General features: G+C 44.7%; 1 protein-coding gene across 1 annotated transcript; it reads left to right on the top strand.

The window, feature by feature from the left end:
* The first annotated feature begins 82 nt into the window (after nucleotides 1-82).
* kif11 (kinesin family member 11) lies at nucleotides 83-17110 on the top strand. Its single transcript, XM_041947226.1, has 27 exons — nucleotides 83-234; nucleotides 482-572; nucleotides 1820-1949; nucleotides 2466-2563; nucleotides 2681-2759; nucleotides 2853-3038; nucleotides 4357-4481; nucleotides 4576-4666; nucleotides 5932-6077; nucleotides 7297-7393; nucleotides 7492-7587; nucleotides 7736-7824; nucleotides 8224-8311; nucleotides 9692-9765; nucleotides 11123-11237; nucleotides 11593-11664; nucleotides 12363-12498; nucleotides 12933-13105; nucleotides 13218-13343; nucleotides 13433-13588; nucleotides 14312-14451; nucleotides 14556-14716; nucleotides 14806-14924; nucleotides 15014-15236; nucleotides 15429-15595; nucleotides 15835-15945; nucleotides 16868-17110. Exons 2-27 carry the CDS (start codon nucleotides 499-501, stop codon nucleotides 16979-16981), a joined length of 3186 nt encoding a protein of 1061 aa, XP_041803160.1. The 5' UTR covers nucleotides 83-234; nucleotides 482-498; the 3' UTR covers nucleotides 16982-17110.
* The last annotated feature ends 896 nt before the right edge of the window (nucleotides 17111-18006 follow it).

Raw genomic sequence — 18006 nt, 5'->3', positions numbered from 1 at the left:
GTCTTTTGTTTTCCGTCACTCTCCTGTTATTGGTTCCACAAATTTTAAAAGGACTTTTTCAAATGTATTTTGTCGTCGGAGGTTTTACGGCGCCAGAAAAGAAGCCTGTGGAAAGAGATTGAGTTGTCGGAGGGGGCAGAAGCGGAATATATAACTTATAAATCAGATCAGTGGTGGACATAATACGCGGATAATTCGTGGAGGGAGAGGAAGAGAAGTGTACACCGGAATTCGGTAAATTACGCCCGTTGTTTTTTGGCTAGCGCTAACGTTACCTGAGATGCTAGTTTCCTTTTGACGTCGGACATCATATCTTTAAATGTTCTCCAGCCACCGTCGGTGATGTTTGTTAGTAGCCAAACTGTGAATCGGCAGATTTCGCCTCCAGTTCGTTCTTATCGCCTCGGGATTGTTGTTTTGTTTATATGCTAGCAGTTAATGTGAAGTGTGTAGCTAACTGTAACTGTTATTGATTTCGCAGAGAGCATCAGTGCAGCCATGGCTTCACACAACCTGAGCGGAGTTAAACGGGATGAAAAGGGGAGAAACATCCAGGTGGTCGTCAGATGCAGGTATGAAGAAAAAAAAACAACACTCGTTAATGTTTATTTATTTCTTGCTGTTGGAAACATTTTGTCAAGAGTGAGTTAACTAGTTCCAAAAACCTGACAGCTGGTTAACATCTGTTAAATTATGTTGTAACTAACATGGCAGACAAAATGTCTTATAACGTTACAGAAACTTAAATAACAGAAAATATACTAAACTCACGTTCTATATATGTGTGCAGGAGTTTAATTCGCCCTGTGAAATGACTTGAAGGTATGTGAAGGGCTCTTCCCAGAGTATAATGGTTTCTTAAAGCTGCCAAACCAACATGTTGTACTGTTTGCCTGAAATTCAATCAAAAATCTCTCTAAACTGTTATTTTGGGATGTAGTATGTGATACTGAGGCGGCCTCTGTTTGTGTCTGTCATGTGATGAAGTTGCCTGCAGCCTCAGAGCTCAGCATCTGCTTTTCTGTCCCAGATGCCATGAAAAAGATTTGTTCAGTTTCTGTCACACTGGCTGTTTCCTGAAACACAACACAAATACAAATGGGAAGTAACATCAGTATAGAGAAATGCAACTGATAATAAAACTTCTATATTTTTTTGGTTCTCGTCCTGCAACAAAACCAGAACATGTTGCTTCTGTTAACCACTTTTTGTTTTCTTAATTCGGACACTAAAGTCACGATAAAAATCTTTGTTGTTATACAGATTATTAGTCTTTTTCATAGATTCTTGTACCTTCAGAACAGTGTTATGGGTGAACAACTTTAAGGGTTTCTCAAAGACCATATAGGATTTATCTCGCATAGGAGCAACTCTGGATGTAATGATGATGAGAGATAAATTGTGGCTTCATTATTTTGTTCTTTGAGGAAAGATTTTAGGATTAAGGCTTTAATCCCGGCTGTTAGTCTGAGCACTGTCAGTGGGTTTAAAGGCTGAGACGTCTGACGGCAGCAATGCCTGTGCTCCAATGTGGTGTCGTGTTTTTAATCGCGCACAGTAACATGACACAGGACGTGTGATGTGGTTGTTCACATGCTATAAAACAGTCAAACAGCAGTTTGTAATGTGGAGTAAAAGGCGTCATTGCCTTGCCTCACAGTAACTGTTTTCAGGTCATGTAAATGTTTTCTATGTTGTCCCAGCCTTCATACTTAATGTGCATATTGCATATAGTTGTGGCCATGATTAGTTGGTGAAAGTAAAGCAAGAGGAGTTAATTTCTAATTTGAGATCTGTCTCCTCTGCGTTGTGTTTTCAGGCCCTTCAACACGATGGAGCGCAAGTCGTCCTACGGGGTCATCGACTGCGAGCCAAACAGGAAGGAGGTGATGGTGAAGACGGGAGGGATGAACGACAAGGCGTCACGAAAGACTTACACATTCGACATGGTGAGTGGATGCAGGCGTGCAGCAGTTCTGCTTTTGTCTCTCCACACTTCAACTTCAGTGTGACAGTGTGGCGTTCGCTGCTGTGGAGAGTCCTCGTTATCACTGGAGATGTCCTGAACCGATCCTAAAGACACGGGCCTGATCCAGATTTTAATGGACCTGTATTGATTTGTTGGAACCACAGAAACACTCAGTGATGCATCTTCTCTCTGGTTCAGGGTATCAGGAATCACATTTCCAGTTAATCTTTTATTCATATTGATAATTAATATTTTTGCAGCAGGAGCTTCAATATTTGCATCAAGTAGTTTGTGTAAAATCGGTTGTCTCAGATCAAGTAGCTGCAGCTGTGATTTCAGTGTGATGCTTGTTTAATAAATGTTTAGTTAAATAAAACTACTGGATCAGGACGTCCATAGCAGTCATGTATGAGGATTGATGTAAAGGAAGAACTTCAGAAGTCCACTGGAGGTGAATTCTCTGTTATCTTTTATATTTTATTCTTTTTTTCTTCAGGTTTTTGGTCCGGCTGCCAAGCAGATTGAAGTGTACAGGAGTGTCGTTTGCCCCATTCTGGATGAAGTCATCATGGGATACAACTGCACCGTGTTTGCGTAAGTAGCTGTCAGTGATTCTTCAGTGAACAGATGAGCCTTTTCTGCAACAATCTGTTTAATTAACAAGTAACAAAGACTTTGATGCATAACTTCCTCACCTGCCGTCTTGCTCAGCTACGGTCAGACTGGAACAGGAAAGACGTTCACCATGGAGGGGGAGAGGAGTCCAAACGAGCAGTTCACCTGGGAGGAGGTGAGTTTAGTCTTTTTTAAAAAAGATTTTTGACAGTAACCGAGCTGCATGCAGCAGAACATGAACACGAACACCTGCTGCGTTTGTTTGTAGGACCCTCTGGCCGGTATCATCCCCAGAACGCTGCACCAGATCTTTGAGAAGCTCTCTGAGAACGGCACCGAGTTCTCAGTCAAAGTCTCCCTGCTGGAGATTTACAACGAGGAGCTGTTCGACCTGCTCAGCCCCAGCGAGGACGTCAACGAGCGGCTGCAGCTCTTCGACGACCCGCGCAACAAGGTCAGACCAAACGAATCAGTGCCTGCCGTTACGACTCTGGGATTTGTCCTGTGAAAGTATCCTGCAGATATGATGCAGTGTTTGCCTCATTCATCTCTTTTTAAAGGAAAAGATTTTTAGCTTCAGCTTCTTTTGCTTTCCAGCTGCAAAACATTTCCCAAAATGTTAAACTATTCCTTTAATGGAGCGCAGTCTGGTGTTTGACTGCTGGGAATAGGGATGCACGATAACTGTTTTTTAAAACTGATACCGATAACCGATAACTTTCAGCTCCTAAAGGCCGATACCGATAACACACACATATACATCATGACATCAGTACCACAAACAAAACCAAAAACAGCGGTGCACAGTGAGAGATGTGACAGACGAGTAGGCTCATTTTAAATCAATAAAATGTGTTTTTTGTCACATTATTTAATGCTTTAGTAGTAAGCTGTGTTCTAAGCGGGATAACAAGCACCATCATGTCCATGATTAAATCTTCAATAACCTGAGCCCGTGGGTCATCTTTGGCAAATCTCTTGGATTTTTCGAGAGCCTCGCCGACTAGTGTCAGTCCCGGTGGCTTCTTTGTGGCTGGCTTGCTAACGTTAGCGTCTTTAGCAGGCCGGCCGTCCTCATACGCTTTCCAAACTCCGTCAAAGCGGTGGTTATGTTTCAGGTGGCTGATCAGGTTTGAAGTATTAAAGCTCGTGCTGTTTGTCGCTCCTCGTGGAACTCACTCGGAACATTTGTTACGAATAACCAGTGAACAGTCTCCTTCGGAAACTTTGAAGAAGTCTGAACTCTGTTTTCATAAGCACGCTGTGCCGCATGCTGCATTCAAGGTGTAACGTACATTCCCCCGTTCCCCCGTTCGGTAGTCGTTCTTTCGGCCTTTTTAAGTTCGTGTTTCTATTCCTCATGTGTAACAAAATTATGACAGAGTTAACGAGTTGTTTTCTGGCATGAGGGGGTGTTCTTGATTTTTCCCAGTGAGAAAGAGTTTTTCTGATTATGCCAACGTCACATGAACGCAGCATTCACTGCAGGCCATTCGGGTCTCATAGTGGGAGCGAGGCACTGCCGTGCTGACAAAAACACATATGTTATCGGGGCTGTTTGTGATGATATCGGACTTATCGGAATGACGTCATAATTTCCTGTTATCGGCCCGATAATTATCGTGCACCCCTAGTTGGGAAGGATCAGAAGAGCTTGGTCAGACTTGATAAAACTCAGATCAATTCAAATATTCCCTGTTCAGTTGTAATGATGCTGCAGAACAAACGGGGGCGCTGCTGCCGTTTGACTTTTTGTTGTGACATCTCTGCAGCGAGGCGTGGTGGTGAAGGGTCTGGAGGAGGTGACGGTTCACAACAAAGATGAAGTCTATCAGATCCTGGAGAGAGGAGCGGCCAAGAGGAGGACGGCCTCCACGCTCATGAACGCCTACTCCAGGTAAACTGTCCCGACGAGCGATCCCACGCTTCTGGATGGTTTGTTTCCAGCTTTTTATTTCACGCTCATGTTTGTCTTCCATTCCCTCCCGTAGTCGCTCCCACTCGGTGTTCTCGGTCACCATTCACATGAAGGAGATCACTCTGGATGGAGAGGAGCTGGTGAAGATCGGCAAACTCAATCTGGTAACCTTTCATGTCGACTGACATTTCTGACTAGAGGAATTTAAACCAGATGCACTTTTTACTGTTGGCCAGTTGTCACAGACAGAGCTGGTCGACCGGAGAGACAGGTTTAAAAAAAAAACAAAAAAACCTGTATTTACAAAAGGAGGGGGGGCAATGGCTGATGAGGCCATTCAGACACACAGGGACAAACTGAGAACAGTCCCCCTCCCCTCGCTGCAGGAGGAACATGGTGCAGTCCAGGTTTGGTGGTGCAGCTGAGACTCGTTTGCTGAGCCAGACGACTCCAGCAGGATTATTCAAAACGCAGCTTTAAGACACATTAAATAACCAGTTAATGAAACTAAGAGCAAAACTGACAGTTATCTGGAAGTGTGCACTCCAAAAAGACAACTGTCAGACTGTTACATGACACCAAAATCTGTGTGCAGGTTTTTTGTATGTGCATTTAGCCTCCAGATTTAACTGAATAGTCTCAAAAAAAGACACCACGGCACAGGAAAAGGTTATACGTTTAATTTCATATTCCATATAAATCTACTCAAAGTCAAAGGGAGAACATGTAAGCTCGCGGTGACACTAATTCCTCAGGTAATCCAGAAAGGAGGGAAAAGCTGCGTCCTACTTGCAAGAGTGGAAGAACAGTCCAAAGAGGAGCTGAGCCGCAGGTTGGTTCCTCAGTCTGGATGACCTTTAATCGTCTCTGGGTGTCAGTTCTCGCTGAGCCGTCGCCATGGCAACGCTGGCAACAGCCTTCAGGAAGCCCAACTCTGCCTTAAAATCCCAGCGAGAGGACCCTGACCTGCACGCAGACACAAAAGAACTGAGAGCCTGCAGCGTTCGCTGCGTGTGGCCTAAGTAGACTGCAGCATGAAGGCAGACACACCTGGCTTCAATCAGCACCTGAATCACAACACACACACACACACACACACACACACACACACACACACCAAACCACTCCCAGTCTGTGCCAATTAGAGTGAAGGTGATGACGAGTTCCCATCATGTCCTTTGGTTCAGTTTGGCTGCTGGTGCGGCCGTTGCACCAATAAACCAACCTCATAAGAAGATCTATCATCACATTTCTCTGACATTAATCATTAGGCTGAAATAATAAAACTCTAACATGTGAGTAATATTTTAACATATCTGAAGAAAGTACAGTTAACATTCCTGTCGGCTTTCAGGATAAATCAAATTAAAGCTTGATTGCAGAACGCATTTCATGGTAGTGAATCTGTGTGAACGTCCCTCGTCTGCAGGTGGATCTCGCCGGCAGCGAGAACATCGGCCGCTCGGGCGCGGTGGACAAGAGAGCTCGCGAGGCGGGAAACATCAACCAATCCCTGCTGACGCTGGGCAGAGTGATCACCGCCCTGGTGGAGAAAAGGCCTCACGTCCCGTACAGGTACCGTCACCACATCCAAAAAGCATGTTGGTGGTTTTATTGAGGAAAAAAGAGTCAAATCTGTTCGTCGATATACAAGCCTGGAATGTTTTACAAGAACAATCTGACGTTTTTGGAAAGCAGCTGTCGAGAATTAGATGAAAAGGTTGAACTCACGTGTGTATCTGAAGTATGAAGCTACAGCTAGAATCTGATTAGCTTAGCACAAAGACTGGAAACAGGTGCAAACAGCTAGCGTCTTCCATCCAACGGCGACATTCACTGAGCAGCAGCTTTAAAGATCTCTGTTAAAAAAGTGTGAAGTTGTGGTTTCTTCCTTCCTGTCAGGAAACAGTCCAGCATGTAAACCCTCAGAAAACCACAGCTTGTTGTTTTAACACGTCTCTGGCTTCCTCTTCTTCTCTGTAGCTCATAGATCTGGACTAAAATCAAGCTTTGACTTATACCTCTGAACAGGAAGTGTCCAACGGTTTTAATTTAGATTTACTAGTTTAGGCTGCCTGATGCTGGATTTTTGAGTCCATTTCTGACTTTGACATTTAATATTTTAAAACGGAAAAAACAATATTAATGCAAATCCCTTAGATTTAGCTTTTTTTAAGCGTTATGAGTACGATACTCCTCCGCTGCCAGAGACTGTTTGAGTTTTGTTTGGTATTTACCCTCATTTATAACATTAGGTTGACTAATTAGGTTGTAACTATCATTGTCATTATTTATTAATCTGCCAATTATTTTCATGATTAATCGTTTCATCTATAAAATATCAAACTTGTGAGAAATTCGAGTGTGAGAGGCGACGTCTTCAAAGTTCTTCTGTTGTCCAACAAACAGTCCAAAACCCAAAGCAGCAAATCTTTACATTTAAGATGCTGGAACCTGCAGATGTTTCACATTTTCCCCTGAAAAATCACTGAAACATTTCATCCATTATCAAAATAGTTGGTAATTAATTTTTCTTTTGATTGACGACTTGATTATTGGACTAATTGTTGCAGCTCGACACACTAATGGGCATCTATATTCTGTTTATTTCTAAAGCCCTTGAAGGCAGCATGTCGTCATAGATCTCTCTCTTATTAAACTGATTTCTCATTAATTATGCTTGTGTGTATTTATGATTTTAAAGAAAGCTGATCCAGCATCAGCTGATGTGTCCTCCTGGGTGACGTGTGGCTGTAGTTAATGGTCAGATAAATGATGTGTACTCTCCCCACAGAGAGTCTAAGCTGACCAGAATCCTGCAGGACTCGCTGGGGGGACGAACGAAAACCTCCATCATCGCCACCGTGTCGCCTTCCTCCAGCAACCTGGAGGTACGTTCTGTCTTCTGCTTTGAGAGGAAGAGCCTCCGGGCTTCTCTCGCTGCTCTGGTTCGGCACCTGTTTGTGACCTGTCCTCTCCACCTGCGCAGGAGACCCTGAGCACGCTGGAGTACGCCAGCAGAGCCAAGAACATCATGAACAAACCCGAGGTCAACCAGAAACTCACCAAGAGGACGCTCATCAAGGTAGACGAGCTCCATGGGACGCCAGCTTTATTCTCAGACAGCAGGTTGACGTCACCTGTGCTGGCGCTGATGTCAAACCTTCGTTACCCGTCTTCAAAAAGGCTCTTTAGAAATAAATTTTTACCTCCTCGTGTCTCTGTCCACTCAGGAATACACGGAGGAGATCGAGCGTCTGAAGCGTGACCTGGCCGCCACTCGAGACAAGAACGGAGTTTATCTGTCGGCAGAAAACTATGAGTAGGTCACATGACGGGGGCAGGGGGGGCTTGACTGAAGCTGATGAGCATCTTAGACCAAAGATTTTCTTAATAGATGTTAAACAGGTTTGACCATTTGGGTCCCAGATTGAGGCCATAAGAGTAAAACTGCAACAGCTGATTATTATTATTATTATTATTAATTAATCTATAAAAACCTTCAGTCAGTTAACGGTTAAACAATAATACGCCCTCAATTTATAGTGATGTAGAAAATCTTGTTTGTGAAGCTGCAACCACAGAATGTTTTTTATGTTTTATGTGTTTTCCTGTCAGAAACATAAATTAACTGAGTTTGGATTTTGTCTCTTGGAAAAAATGTGAAGTTTATTGGCTTCAGTGTTTTTAATGAGACGCACATTGACCGTCTGTCCGTCAGGAGCATGATGGGTCAGATCGCCGCCCACGAGGAGCACACGGTGGAGTACACCGACAGGATCGCTGCCATGGAGGAGGAGCTCAAGAAGGTGCGCTTGTTTCTTTAAAGTCTCAGTTTGACGCCTGCGGGTTGTTGCTGCGGCTGTGAGGAAGTTTAAATGTTGTTTGTAACAGAAAATTAAATTCCCGTATTTTCCGCACTATAAGGCCCACCGGATTATGAACGGCCTATTTTAAAACTTTTTTCATATATAAGGCGCACCGCATTATGAGGCGCATAGAAAGTACCGTGGGGTTCCGTTATGCATCCACTAGATCAGGGGTCGGCAACCCGCGGCTCCGGCGGCTGTTTCATCCCTCTGATGCGGCTCTTGAAATTAATTAATGAGCATTTAATTAAAATGTATTTTATTTTAGATTGTTCGTTTTGAAACAAACATCGCGCGCGCTCACAGATGACAGCTGATCCTGCGTAAAGATGCAGGTGAAGCCGCACAGCGCTGATGTGCAGACGCTGTGCGCTGATGTTCAGCAGCAGAAATCACATTAACCACGTTTGATTAATATTTTAATTGCCGATTATTTAGCATATATTCATATTTTTTCATTGTTCTGTGAAACAGTCATTTTATTATTCAGGCTGACAGCTGACTGCACGCGCCAGTAAAAGGATGAGAGTGGAATACCGCTGTTACTTCGGCCACACCCCCTGACTACGATAGCCATAATTAACCAATATTGATCCATATAAAAGGCGCATCGGATTATAACGCGCACTGTCGGTTTTTGAGAAAATTAAAGACTTTTAGGTGCTCCTCATAGTCCGGAAAATACGTTATTTTGATAATTAATTTTTTCAGTCAAACATTTGCTGTAAATTGAACATTTCATAGGCTTCTTGATTGGCAGATTGATCAATAAAGAAATGAATCTTTAGTCGAGTTACACCTCTGCCTGTATATAATGATCCCTCGCTATCTGTTGTCACGGTGAAAGATGAGAGTCTAGTGATCGAGGAGCCGGAGGTGAAGCCAGATTAATGGTCAGTGTCAGGAAGGCGGCTCTCGCCATTGAAGCAGCCGTGTGGTCGAACACCTCCTGACATGCTTGCTTGAGACTGTGGTTACTGTTCAGAACAGATGATGTATGACACGATCACACTTTGACTCAAAGATGGAGATTTCTGTCATGTATCAGTGTGTTCATGCGTGAAGCGTTCGGTCTGTCGTAGGTGTCTTACTGTCGCTCATATTCAATCATGACAGTGTCGAGTTGCAGAAGTTCAGCGTCTGTTATGAAACTAACTACAGCTGCTACTCAAAGTTACGATCACATTTCCATTCAGCTGCTGCCGGATTTGTTTTTGTGTTTTATGACATCCATATTATCATCGCAGCATCATGTTCGTGTCATAGCTGCTGTTGTTTCCGCATGCACCGGCCGTCCTCACGCTGAGTTCCTCTCCGCAGGTGACCGAGCTGTTCACGGACAGTAAAACCAGACTGGAGCAGTGTACCGTAGACCTGGACGAGAAGCAGCAGAGGTGAGTGATTGTTTTTACTCGACACGTTCGCACATCCTCCAACATTTGAAATGAGTCCGCAGGTGGAAGCAGATCAGTGCTGCCAATCCAACGAAATCAGTCAATCAGTCAATTCTTTATCAGGGATTTCAGTGGAGGAAGTACTCAGATCCTTAAATTAAATGATAACTTTTGTTTTTTACAACCTGGACCTTATTTGTAGCATTAAATACGAATATTTAGTTCTGATATGTTGGTGCTGTTCCCCTCTGAGCCGGCGGTCGGCTAGTTTAGCTGTAGTTTGGCACAGCTATGGTTGGTTATTGCGTATTCGTAGCCGACCGCCGCAGAGTCAGCCGTGTTGTGGCTGGCTGCTCGCAGTTCGGTAATGACGTCATCCACGTCAGAGGTAGGATGTTGATAACATGCCACCACGGCCTCAGAGGGGAATAGCACCAGCATATCAGAACTAAATATTGGAATATGAACGAGTTTCTGCAGATTATGCGTTATATAGAGGCTGCGCATGGATGCCCCGAGTACTCGCATTATACGGATATACGCGCCGCTCCTCTGGGGCTAATTTCTTCAAAACGACTCCAAATGCCACCGAAGTTGTCTGGGTGAGTAAATGGGCGTATTTAATGCTACAAATAAGGTCCAGGTTGTAAAAAAACAAAAGTTATCCTTTTAGTTAATTTAAACACAAGATACTTGTGCTCAAAAAGAGGATTCATTCTCAGTGAAGAACCGTGGAGCTCTAATCTGCCTCTATACCTGCCAAAGAGCAGTGATTCCTAACACGTCTCTGGGGGTCATCAGGTGGATACCTCCCTTCAACGGTGTTTCGCCTACTTAGTCCCACTACACCTCCAGGAGGTTTGGCGGTGAACTCCGGCGTCCCCGAGTCACCCCCCCTAGTGCCAGTTCACACTGCTCCTACACAATCCAAACAGCACCGCCACGTTCAACGTATTAATACACTAAGTCCTGCATTCAAAACCTGCCTTTAACAACAAGCAATCTACAGCGATGCATCGTAAATCATATGTTTGTAGCCTGGCTGTCCTGTGAGAACCTCGTATCTCAGAAAAACAGCCTGTTTTCAGCTCTGTGACGATGCGTTTCCAGGTGATCCAAGAGGCTTTTTAAAAAGTTTATTTAGCTGAAGAAGGAGAATTTTTTTCGAGAGATGAAAGAAAACTTTCATTCAACATCGACACAGGAAGGAATCTGAAAGTAACTAAAGCTTTTAGACAAATGTAGTGGAGTATTAAGTACAATGTCTTCCTCTGAGATGTGGTGGAGTAGAAGTATGAAGATGCCTTAGCTTTGTACCTCAGTACAATACTTGAGTAAATGTGTGTGTTGATTTCAGGCTGGAGGAGACCTGCCAGGACCTGCAGCAGACCAAAGAGAAGCTGAGTCAGGAGGAGTTCGTCTGCTCGGAGCTCAGCTCAGCCCAGGAGAGCCTGTACAGCACAGCAGGACAGGTACAGAGCAGCTGCACTGATGCTCCCGAACACTGAGCTATGAACTCGTGTGTCAGTTATATTTAGATGTTGGCTGGTTCGGTTATCATTTGCTTATTTTCCTTCTCTTTTTCTATAATTTGTTCCTTTTTCTACACGTACTTTCCACACTATTAATAGTGTCCCTTAAAATGCACCGTCCTGTTTTTTTTTTTCCAAACTTCTGTTTCAGAAAATATTTTTATCCTGTTTGAAATAAAACAAACATGAACTAATCAGTGTGATCAGCACCGCCGTACGACGTCTCTGTTCATTCTTTGTGTTTCTGGTGAATGATGTTTGCTGAGAACCTTTTTATATTTCTGTCCTTGTCCAGCTGCTGAGCACTGTGGATGTGAGCACCGCTGACGTGTCGGGTCTCCACGACAAGCTGGACAGGAAGAAAAAGGTCAGACCACTCGCTGTCAAGTGAAAACCACTGATTTCTAGATTTGCTGATTTTATTTTTTTTTATTCTTCAGATGAAGTGGAAAACAGTTGGGGAATTTCTCCTGCTTCATAAACTTAATTTAAATGTATATGTAAATTCTGCTTAAATTCCCATTGGATTATCCAAAAAATGCCAAAAAGCAAAACTTTGTAGCTCAGGAAGCTTGAGAGGTCTCGTTTTGTCCCTCCGAAAGTTGAAGATATTCAACTTCAATGATATAAGACTGAAAATGAGTTAATCGTCACAATTTGAGAAACAGGAAATAGTGTTTGGCAGCTTCCTCTTGCAAATGAAAAGTTGAGTTCATGAGCAGTGACGCTTAAATCTGTGCTTTTTCTGTACTTCTGGTACTGTTACAGAAGGTTTTAGCGTTTTGCATTGTCTCATAATTCACAGTAACAGCTGCTGTTCAATCAATCAATGTATCTGACAGCTAATGCTAATACTAATGTGCACTCATGTTAACTCATCTGTCATGGATGTGGATGTGTCTGATGTTTTCTTGTGACATCGTGTTTAAACTTCCTTGAAAAATGACTTTGTGGGAACAAAAGCAGATAAATATGACCTGAATCGTCTGACCAGGTCTGTGTCCACCGCTGACTTTACGGCAGTTTCATCAACACTCAAACAAATGCGCTTGATTGAAACTGCAGGTGGAGCAGCACAACAGGCAGATCCAGCAGAGCTTTGCTCAGCGGATGGATGGAGCGTTCAGCACCATGCAGCGCCGCCTTCAGCAGCAGGAGAGCAAACAGCACGACATGCTGAGCAGCTACTCACAGGCCATCGGTAAGACCAGAGAGCCGCGGCTCAGCTCTCATTCAGCCCCCACGCCGAATTCTGCTCTCACATTTAACACTTTTCTGATCCACACGAACCCGTCTGCACATCGGTGCAGCTTTGATGCACCGCACAGCTCTTATTTTTAAAAGGAACGCGTCGCTTTTAAAGCTGGTTCGCCTTTAAAAGTGGTGAAAAACTCCAGCAGCAAATGACAGCAAGAGGAGTTTTTATTACAACAAAATTATGACTGGTGGTTTAACTGCATGCTGAAGTCATCACAACACATGAGTTACTGTACCGTGAAAGGTTTGCAGCACTGCTCACACTGCTGCAGAATGAATGAAGTGGAATCGCAAAGGTTGACTCATATTTCACAGTTTCTGGATAAATAAAAGAGTCTGACTCTCTAATTCTGCCTCTTCGCCCTTTTTCCTGAGCAGACGGTTTGCTCGTGATGAATCAGGTGGCGCTGAAGGGGGCTCTAACCACCATGGAGTCCTTCGCCGGTGGAGTCGGGAAGCTGGTGGCCGAGGGCGTCGGCCGCTGTCGGGACAAAGTGCAGCAGCAGGAGGCGCTGTGTGCGCAGGACAAGGAGAGCCTGATGCAGCTGCTGGTGAGGACAGAACCTCTGCGAGCTGCCGTCTGATGTACAGCATCAGTTTCCCTCAGACTTTTAGCGTCGTGGGTGGAGAACACGTTCGACAGCTTTGTGTTTGTGTCTGTAGGAGGAGCATCGGCAGGACATGGAGGACGTCCTGGTGTCTCGGACTCTGATGGGGCTGTCGGCTGTCCAGCAGCTCAAAGACGGCCTGAGAGCCACAGTGGAGACGCAGCGAGCTCTGGCGGACAAGGTCGGTCAATATCTGCGTTCTGTCTTCCAGCACGTGCGCCTGCGCTAAACCTCATCGTCCTGATCATTTTCATCGGCTCCTCCTCTCAGGTGGAGGCGATGAAGGAGGTGGGAGCGTTCTTCAACGGCTTGGTTCAGCAGCTGGCCGGGCTGCGACTGGCCGCCGTGGAGGGTCTGAGCTCACTGCAGGCTGAGCATGACAAGCTGGAGGACGAGGTCAGACAGGCGCAGGAGAGGCACCAGACGGTAAGAGCTGTGAGACGTGATGGAGACGATCCCTCCTGCAGCTTCTGTCCTGTTTGATTGGACGACGAGAGCGAAGCCCCTCAGTCTGAGCTGACTTTCATTTGACACGATGACGATTCAACAGTTTTCTCTCCGTTTCTGCCACCGTTACTCTGAAACAGCATTTTTCTCATCTCAGCTTTTCCTAAATGGCTTCCTGATGTCTCATCTGCAAAATATAAATGACATAACCACGTGAATACAATTAAATTAAGCAGCTTTAAAAATAAACTGAATGTTAAAACTGTTCAGCAAAGAATCATAAACAAATGAACTGTTAATAGATATTTTCAGGCAGCAGCTATCTGATGTTTAATATAGTCGTGCATTTTGTCACAGTAAATATTGTCACATTTTAATTTTATTTACTTTATTAATCCAAAACTGGGAAATTATTCTCTGTATTTCACCCATCACTGTAAACACACACATGCACCATGCAGTGAACACACAGGAGCAGTGGGCTGCCGCATCAGGCGCCCGGGGAGCATATGGGGGGTTAAGTGCCTTGCTCAAGGGCGCATCAGCCAATGAAGAGGGGGAGGGGATACTCCACCACACCCAAGTTTCTCTGCCAGTCCGGTGGGGGAAATCGAACCGGCAACCCTCCGGTCACAAGCTGCTTCTCCAGGCCACAGCTGCCCCCCCCCCCCCCCAATAAAAGACTGTGCTTCCTTCTGTCAGGGTATGAAGCAGACCATCCAGTGCCTGCAGAACCAGCTCAACCTGCTCACCATGGAGGCCCAGAGGGACTACACTGATCTGCGCTCTGCCTCCAAATCCCTGCAGAAACCTCTACAGATCCTGCAGGAGAACCTCAGCAGGTGAGTCTCTGTGAACGGTTTTCATTCACACAAGTGCTTGTCAGAAATCTAGAAAAGTTTTGAATTAAACAAATCATCACCACCTCTCGTCTCCCTGTGTGCAGCGGTTGCTGCGCAGTGGAGCATCAGGCCTCGGCCCAGGCGGACCTCCTCTCCTCCACTTCCTCCTCTTTGGCCTCCTCCCTGCGTCTGTCGGCCGACGAGAGCCAGCAGGCGCTGGAGGAGATGACGGGCTGCTGCTCCCACATCCACAGCTCCGTGTCGGGTAAACTCATCACCTCTTCAGTTATCATTTAAACGCGTGCCGTACGGTCAGTTTACGTGATCGCCCATGCTGTCGATCTGTGGCTGCAGGTCTGGTCGAACGTGACTTCCAGTGGAGCTCCAGAGTCAAGGAGCAGGCCGAGACTCAAGCCCGGGAACATCTATCCTTGATGGGGCTTATTTCCGCTGAAGTGGAGACGCTCCATCAGGTGAAAATGGCCTCTTTTGTCTTTTTACTTTTATTCGTACCTGCTGGTTTTCAGGTTTCTGTTCTCTAATCCTTCATCCTTCTTCCCAGAACGTCGAGACGCGATGCACTGAACAGCTCCGCACGGCCGAGGAGGAGCTGTCCGGTCGGCAGGAGGAGGTGGAGGGGGCTCTGATGGGCGTGCAGAACCAGACCTCCCTGGACAGGACTGTCCTGGACCAGAACTTGGCTGAGCTCCAGGACCACATGGAGAATAGCCAACAGCTGGTCCACAACTTCCTGCAGGAAGAGCTGCAGCAGGACGTTCCCACCGGTACATGATTTAACCTGGCTGCCTCATTGTGTGTCTCTCACTGATTTTAGTGTGTGTGTGTGTGTGTGTGTGTGTGTGTGTGTGTGTGTGTGTGTGTGTGTGTGAGAGAGTGTGAGTGAAATCTTTTCAAGCCTTGTGCTTTTGAGTCCTTTACCTGTCCAGGTCACAAAACAGTTCTTCTGCTGCCTTCAGGTGCAACCCCTCAGCGTCGGGAGTTCGTGTATCCGAGGCAGCTGATGAAGTCGCGGAGCCGCTGCGAGCTGCTGGAGAGCCTGAGGAGGCAGCAGGAGGAGCTGCATGCTGCCCTGGAGGAGGAGGAGGAGCTGGAGGAGGAGGACAGACACAGCCAGGTTGACCTCGTACGTTCACTTCATTTTGTTCTCCAGAAGGCAGCGACAGACACTGTCCCTCTTATTTCTGGCTCATACACCTCAGTGTCGTTGGTTCAATCCCTGTTTCCGGTCATGTACACTTATTTACACTTTTTTGCATGAGCTGAACTCAAAATGCTACCCGCTGGCTAGAATAATGCCAAATTAACATAAACCCTCATTAACCTCTGCTCCATTTCCACCTTGTTCCTCTGCTTCGAGTGTAGGACTCTCAGGAGGACGAGCTGAGTACTTGTAACGAAAGCGTGGCCACAGAACCTTCCTTCATCGACGAGAACCTCGTCTTCAACGAGAGCAACCGCCTTCCCTTCTTCAAGGTGAGCGGCACACACATAATCAGGGCTGAAAATGTCTGGAAGCTTTACAAAGGGACATATATACACACATATATATATATACACACACACACACACACACAAATATATATGTATATGTGTGTGTGTGTGTGTATATATATATATATATATATATAGACATATATATATATATATATATATATATATATATATATATATATATATATATATATATATAGACAGAGAGATATTGGTATTTACATCAATCTTTAAGATACTAAGATTTCTAATCACTTGCAAGCAACAGAGAATTAATTGAATTTGTGTGGTATGCTAATTTGTTTAACAGGTTCATTTGGTGGTACCAGAAGTGTACCGCTTGCTTGCACCATAGCTGTTTTCAATGGGGCACAATTATTTAGCAATTGAGCTTTCAACACCCTGGACATAATGAACGCAGTGTTTTCATTGGCAGGCACTTAACGAAGGAGGGAGTAAACTTCCTGGAGCTCTGTAGAAAAGGCCGACTTTGTCTTTGGCGTGACGGCTAACCGTTAGCATAGTGACGGGTTCTTTCAGAGCAAGATAAGTGTGTCATACCAGTTCGGTTGCTAATTGGTTGCTATTGGTAACACTAGTGGAACTAGTCATACAGTGATGGCGGTTTGAACTGCCGGAGCTGGCTGTGGCCGGCCAGTTGGACCAGGCCCTGCAGTTTAACCTCAGCAGGCAGAGTGTCGACATGCTGCAGAGCCGAGAGCTGCAGGCAGACTCTGGGTCAGAACGTGTCACCTGTAAGAGGGCTCAGTAGATCAATGCAGCCACTGCAGGACCTAGCTACGGGTGAAACCGTCATTTAACATGAATGTTGGCTAATGCTCGTCCAACTTTTACTGTGTGTTGATGACAGTGATTCTGTATTCTTGTAATTTCTCTTTTCCAGCAAAAGAAGGGGGGCAAGAAGGAGACGAAGATCCCTTCCAGGTCAAAAGCGCCAGAAAGCGAAGTTGCACCATCGCCTCAGAAATCCAGACTGCCCCTCCGCTGCCTAAACTAAACCATTTCAATGATCTCTCACACTGTGTTATCGTTGTCTGTCTGTCATACTTTTAACCATTTTGTCTTCCTATACTTGTTTTATACTTTTGTTAATTATTAATTCCCTTAAATAAAATTTAAGAACATGGTGAAAAGCACTTTCTTAATGAGAGCTGAACAGGATTTCTTATGTTTGTCCAAAATGAAGAACTCAGATGTGGTGAAGCAGCAGGATCTGCACCCGTACCCACACTTACAGTCCTGACAAAGGGTCAAAGAGATGTACTCCCACCAGTCACCACGATGGTTAACTCTTTGTGAGTTGCAGGTATAGGAACATATACAAGATGGACACTCATCTCCAAAATGGATTTCTAAGAGGTCCAAAACAAATCAAGCACAGGTTTCACTTTCAAATCAAAGGAACTTTGACGTTTCAGAATTTAACTGTAATTTGGATGTTTATGGAACGAGAAACGGCAAAAAACAGCAGCTCAGCATTTCTGTTTTTCATATTTGTAAACTTCAAAGTTCAGCTCACAGATCTCCTGTTGAGTCTGTGCCTCTCAAACAGGATTACAACATTTACATTAATCAAATGTGCTCTAATCATGTTTTAAAGCCTCTAAATATTGAACTGTTGTGCAACCTGGTGATGACACCATTACATTAGTCTCCAAAAAGTTTTTTTTTTTTTTTTTTTGGCAAGTTTAATTGAATAGCACATTTGAAATTTATTTTGACACATTATCCAGGTACATACATAAAGATGCTTAAAATGTTAGTTTTGATGTTGATCCTTAAACAGCAAGAATAAGCTGTTTATATTAAATTATGGCCAGTTTAACACTAATGTGTAAGGTTGTTGTTGACCCTTTTAAAGATGTCCCTGAAAAGAAACTTCACTTAAATTGATGTCATTCTTTTTAAGTACATTTCAAAATAAGACGGCGCGTTTTGACGTCACGAAATAATCAAAAATCACTTGAATGCGAGTGTGAGAGACACGCGTATTTACTGTCAGAATTCAGGGTTCATCAAAAT

This window comes from Chelmon rostratus, chromosome 11, assembly GCF_017976325.1.
Source record: "Chelmon rostratus isolate fCheRos1 chromosome 11, fCheRos1.pri, whole genome shotgun sequence".
NCBI lineage: Eukaryota > Metazoa > Chordata > Actinopteri > Chaetodontiformes > Chaetodontidae > Chelmon > Chelmon rostratus.
Note: the sequence above shows the minus strand (reverse complement) of the source record. Positions and strands in the feature narration are given on the sequence as shown.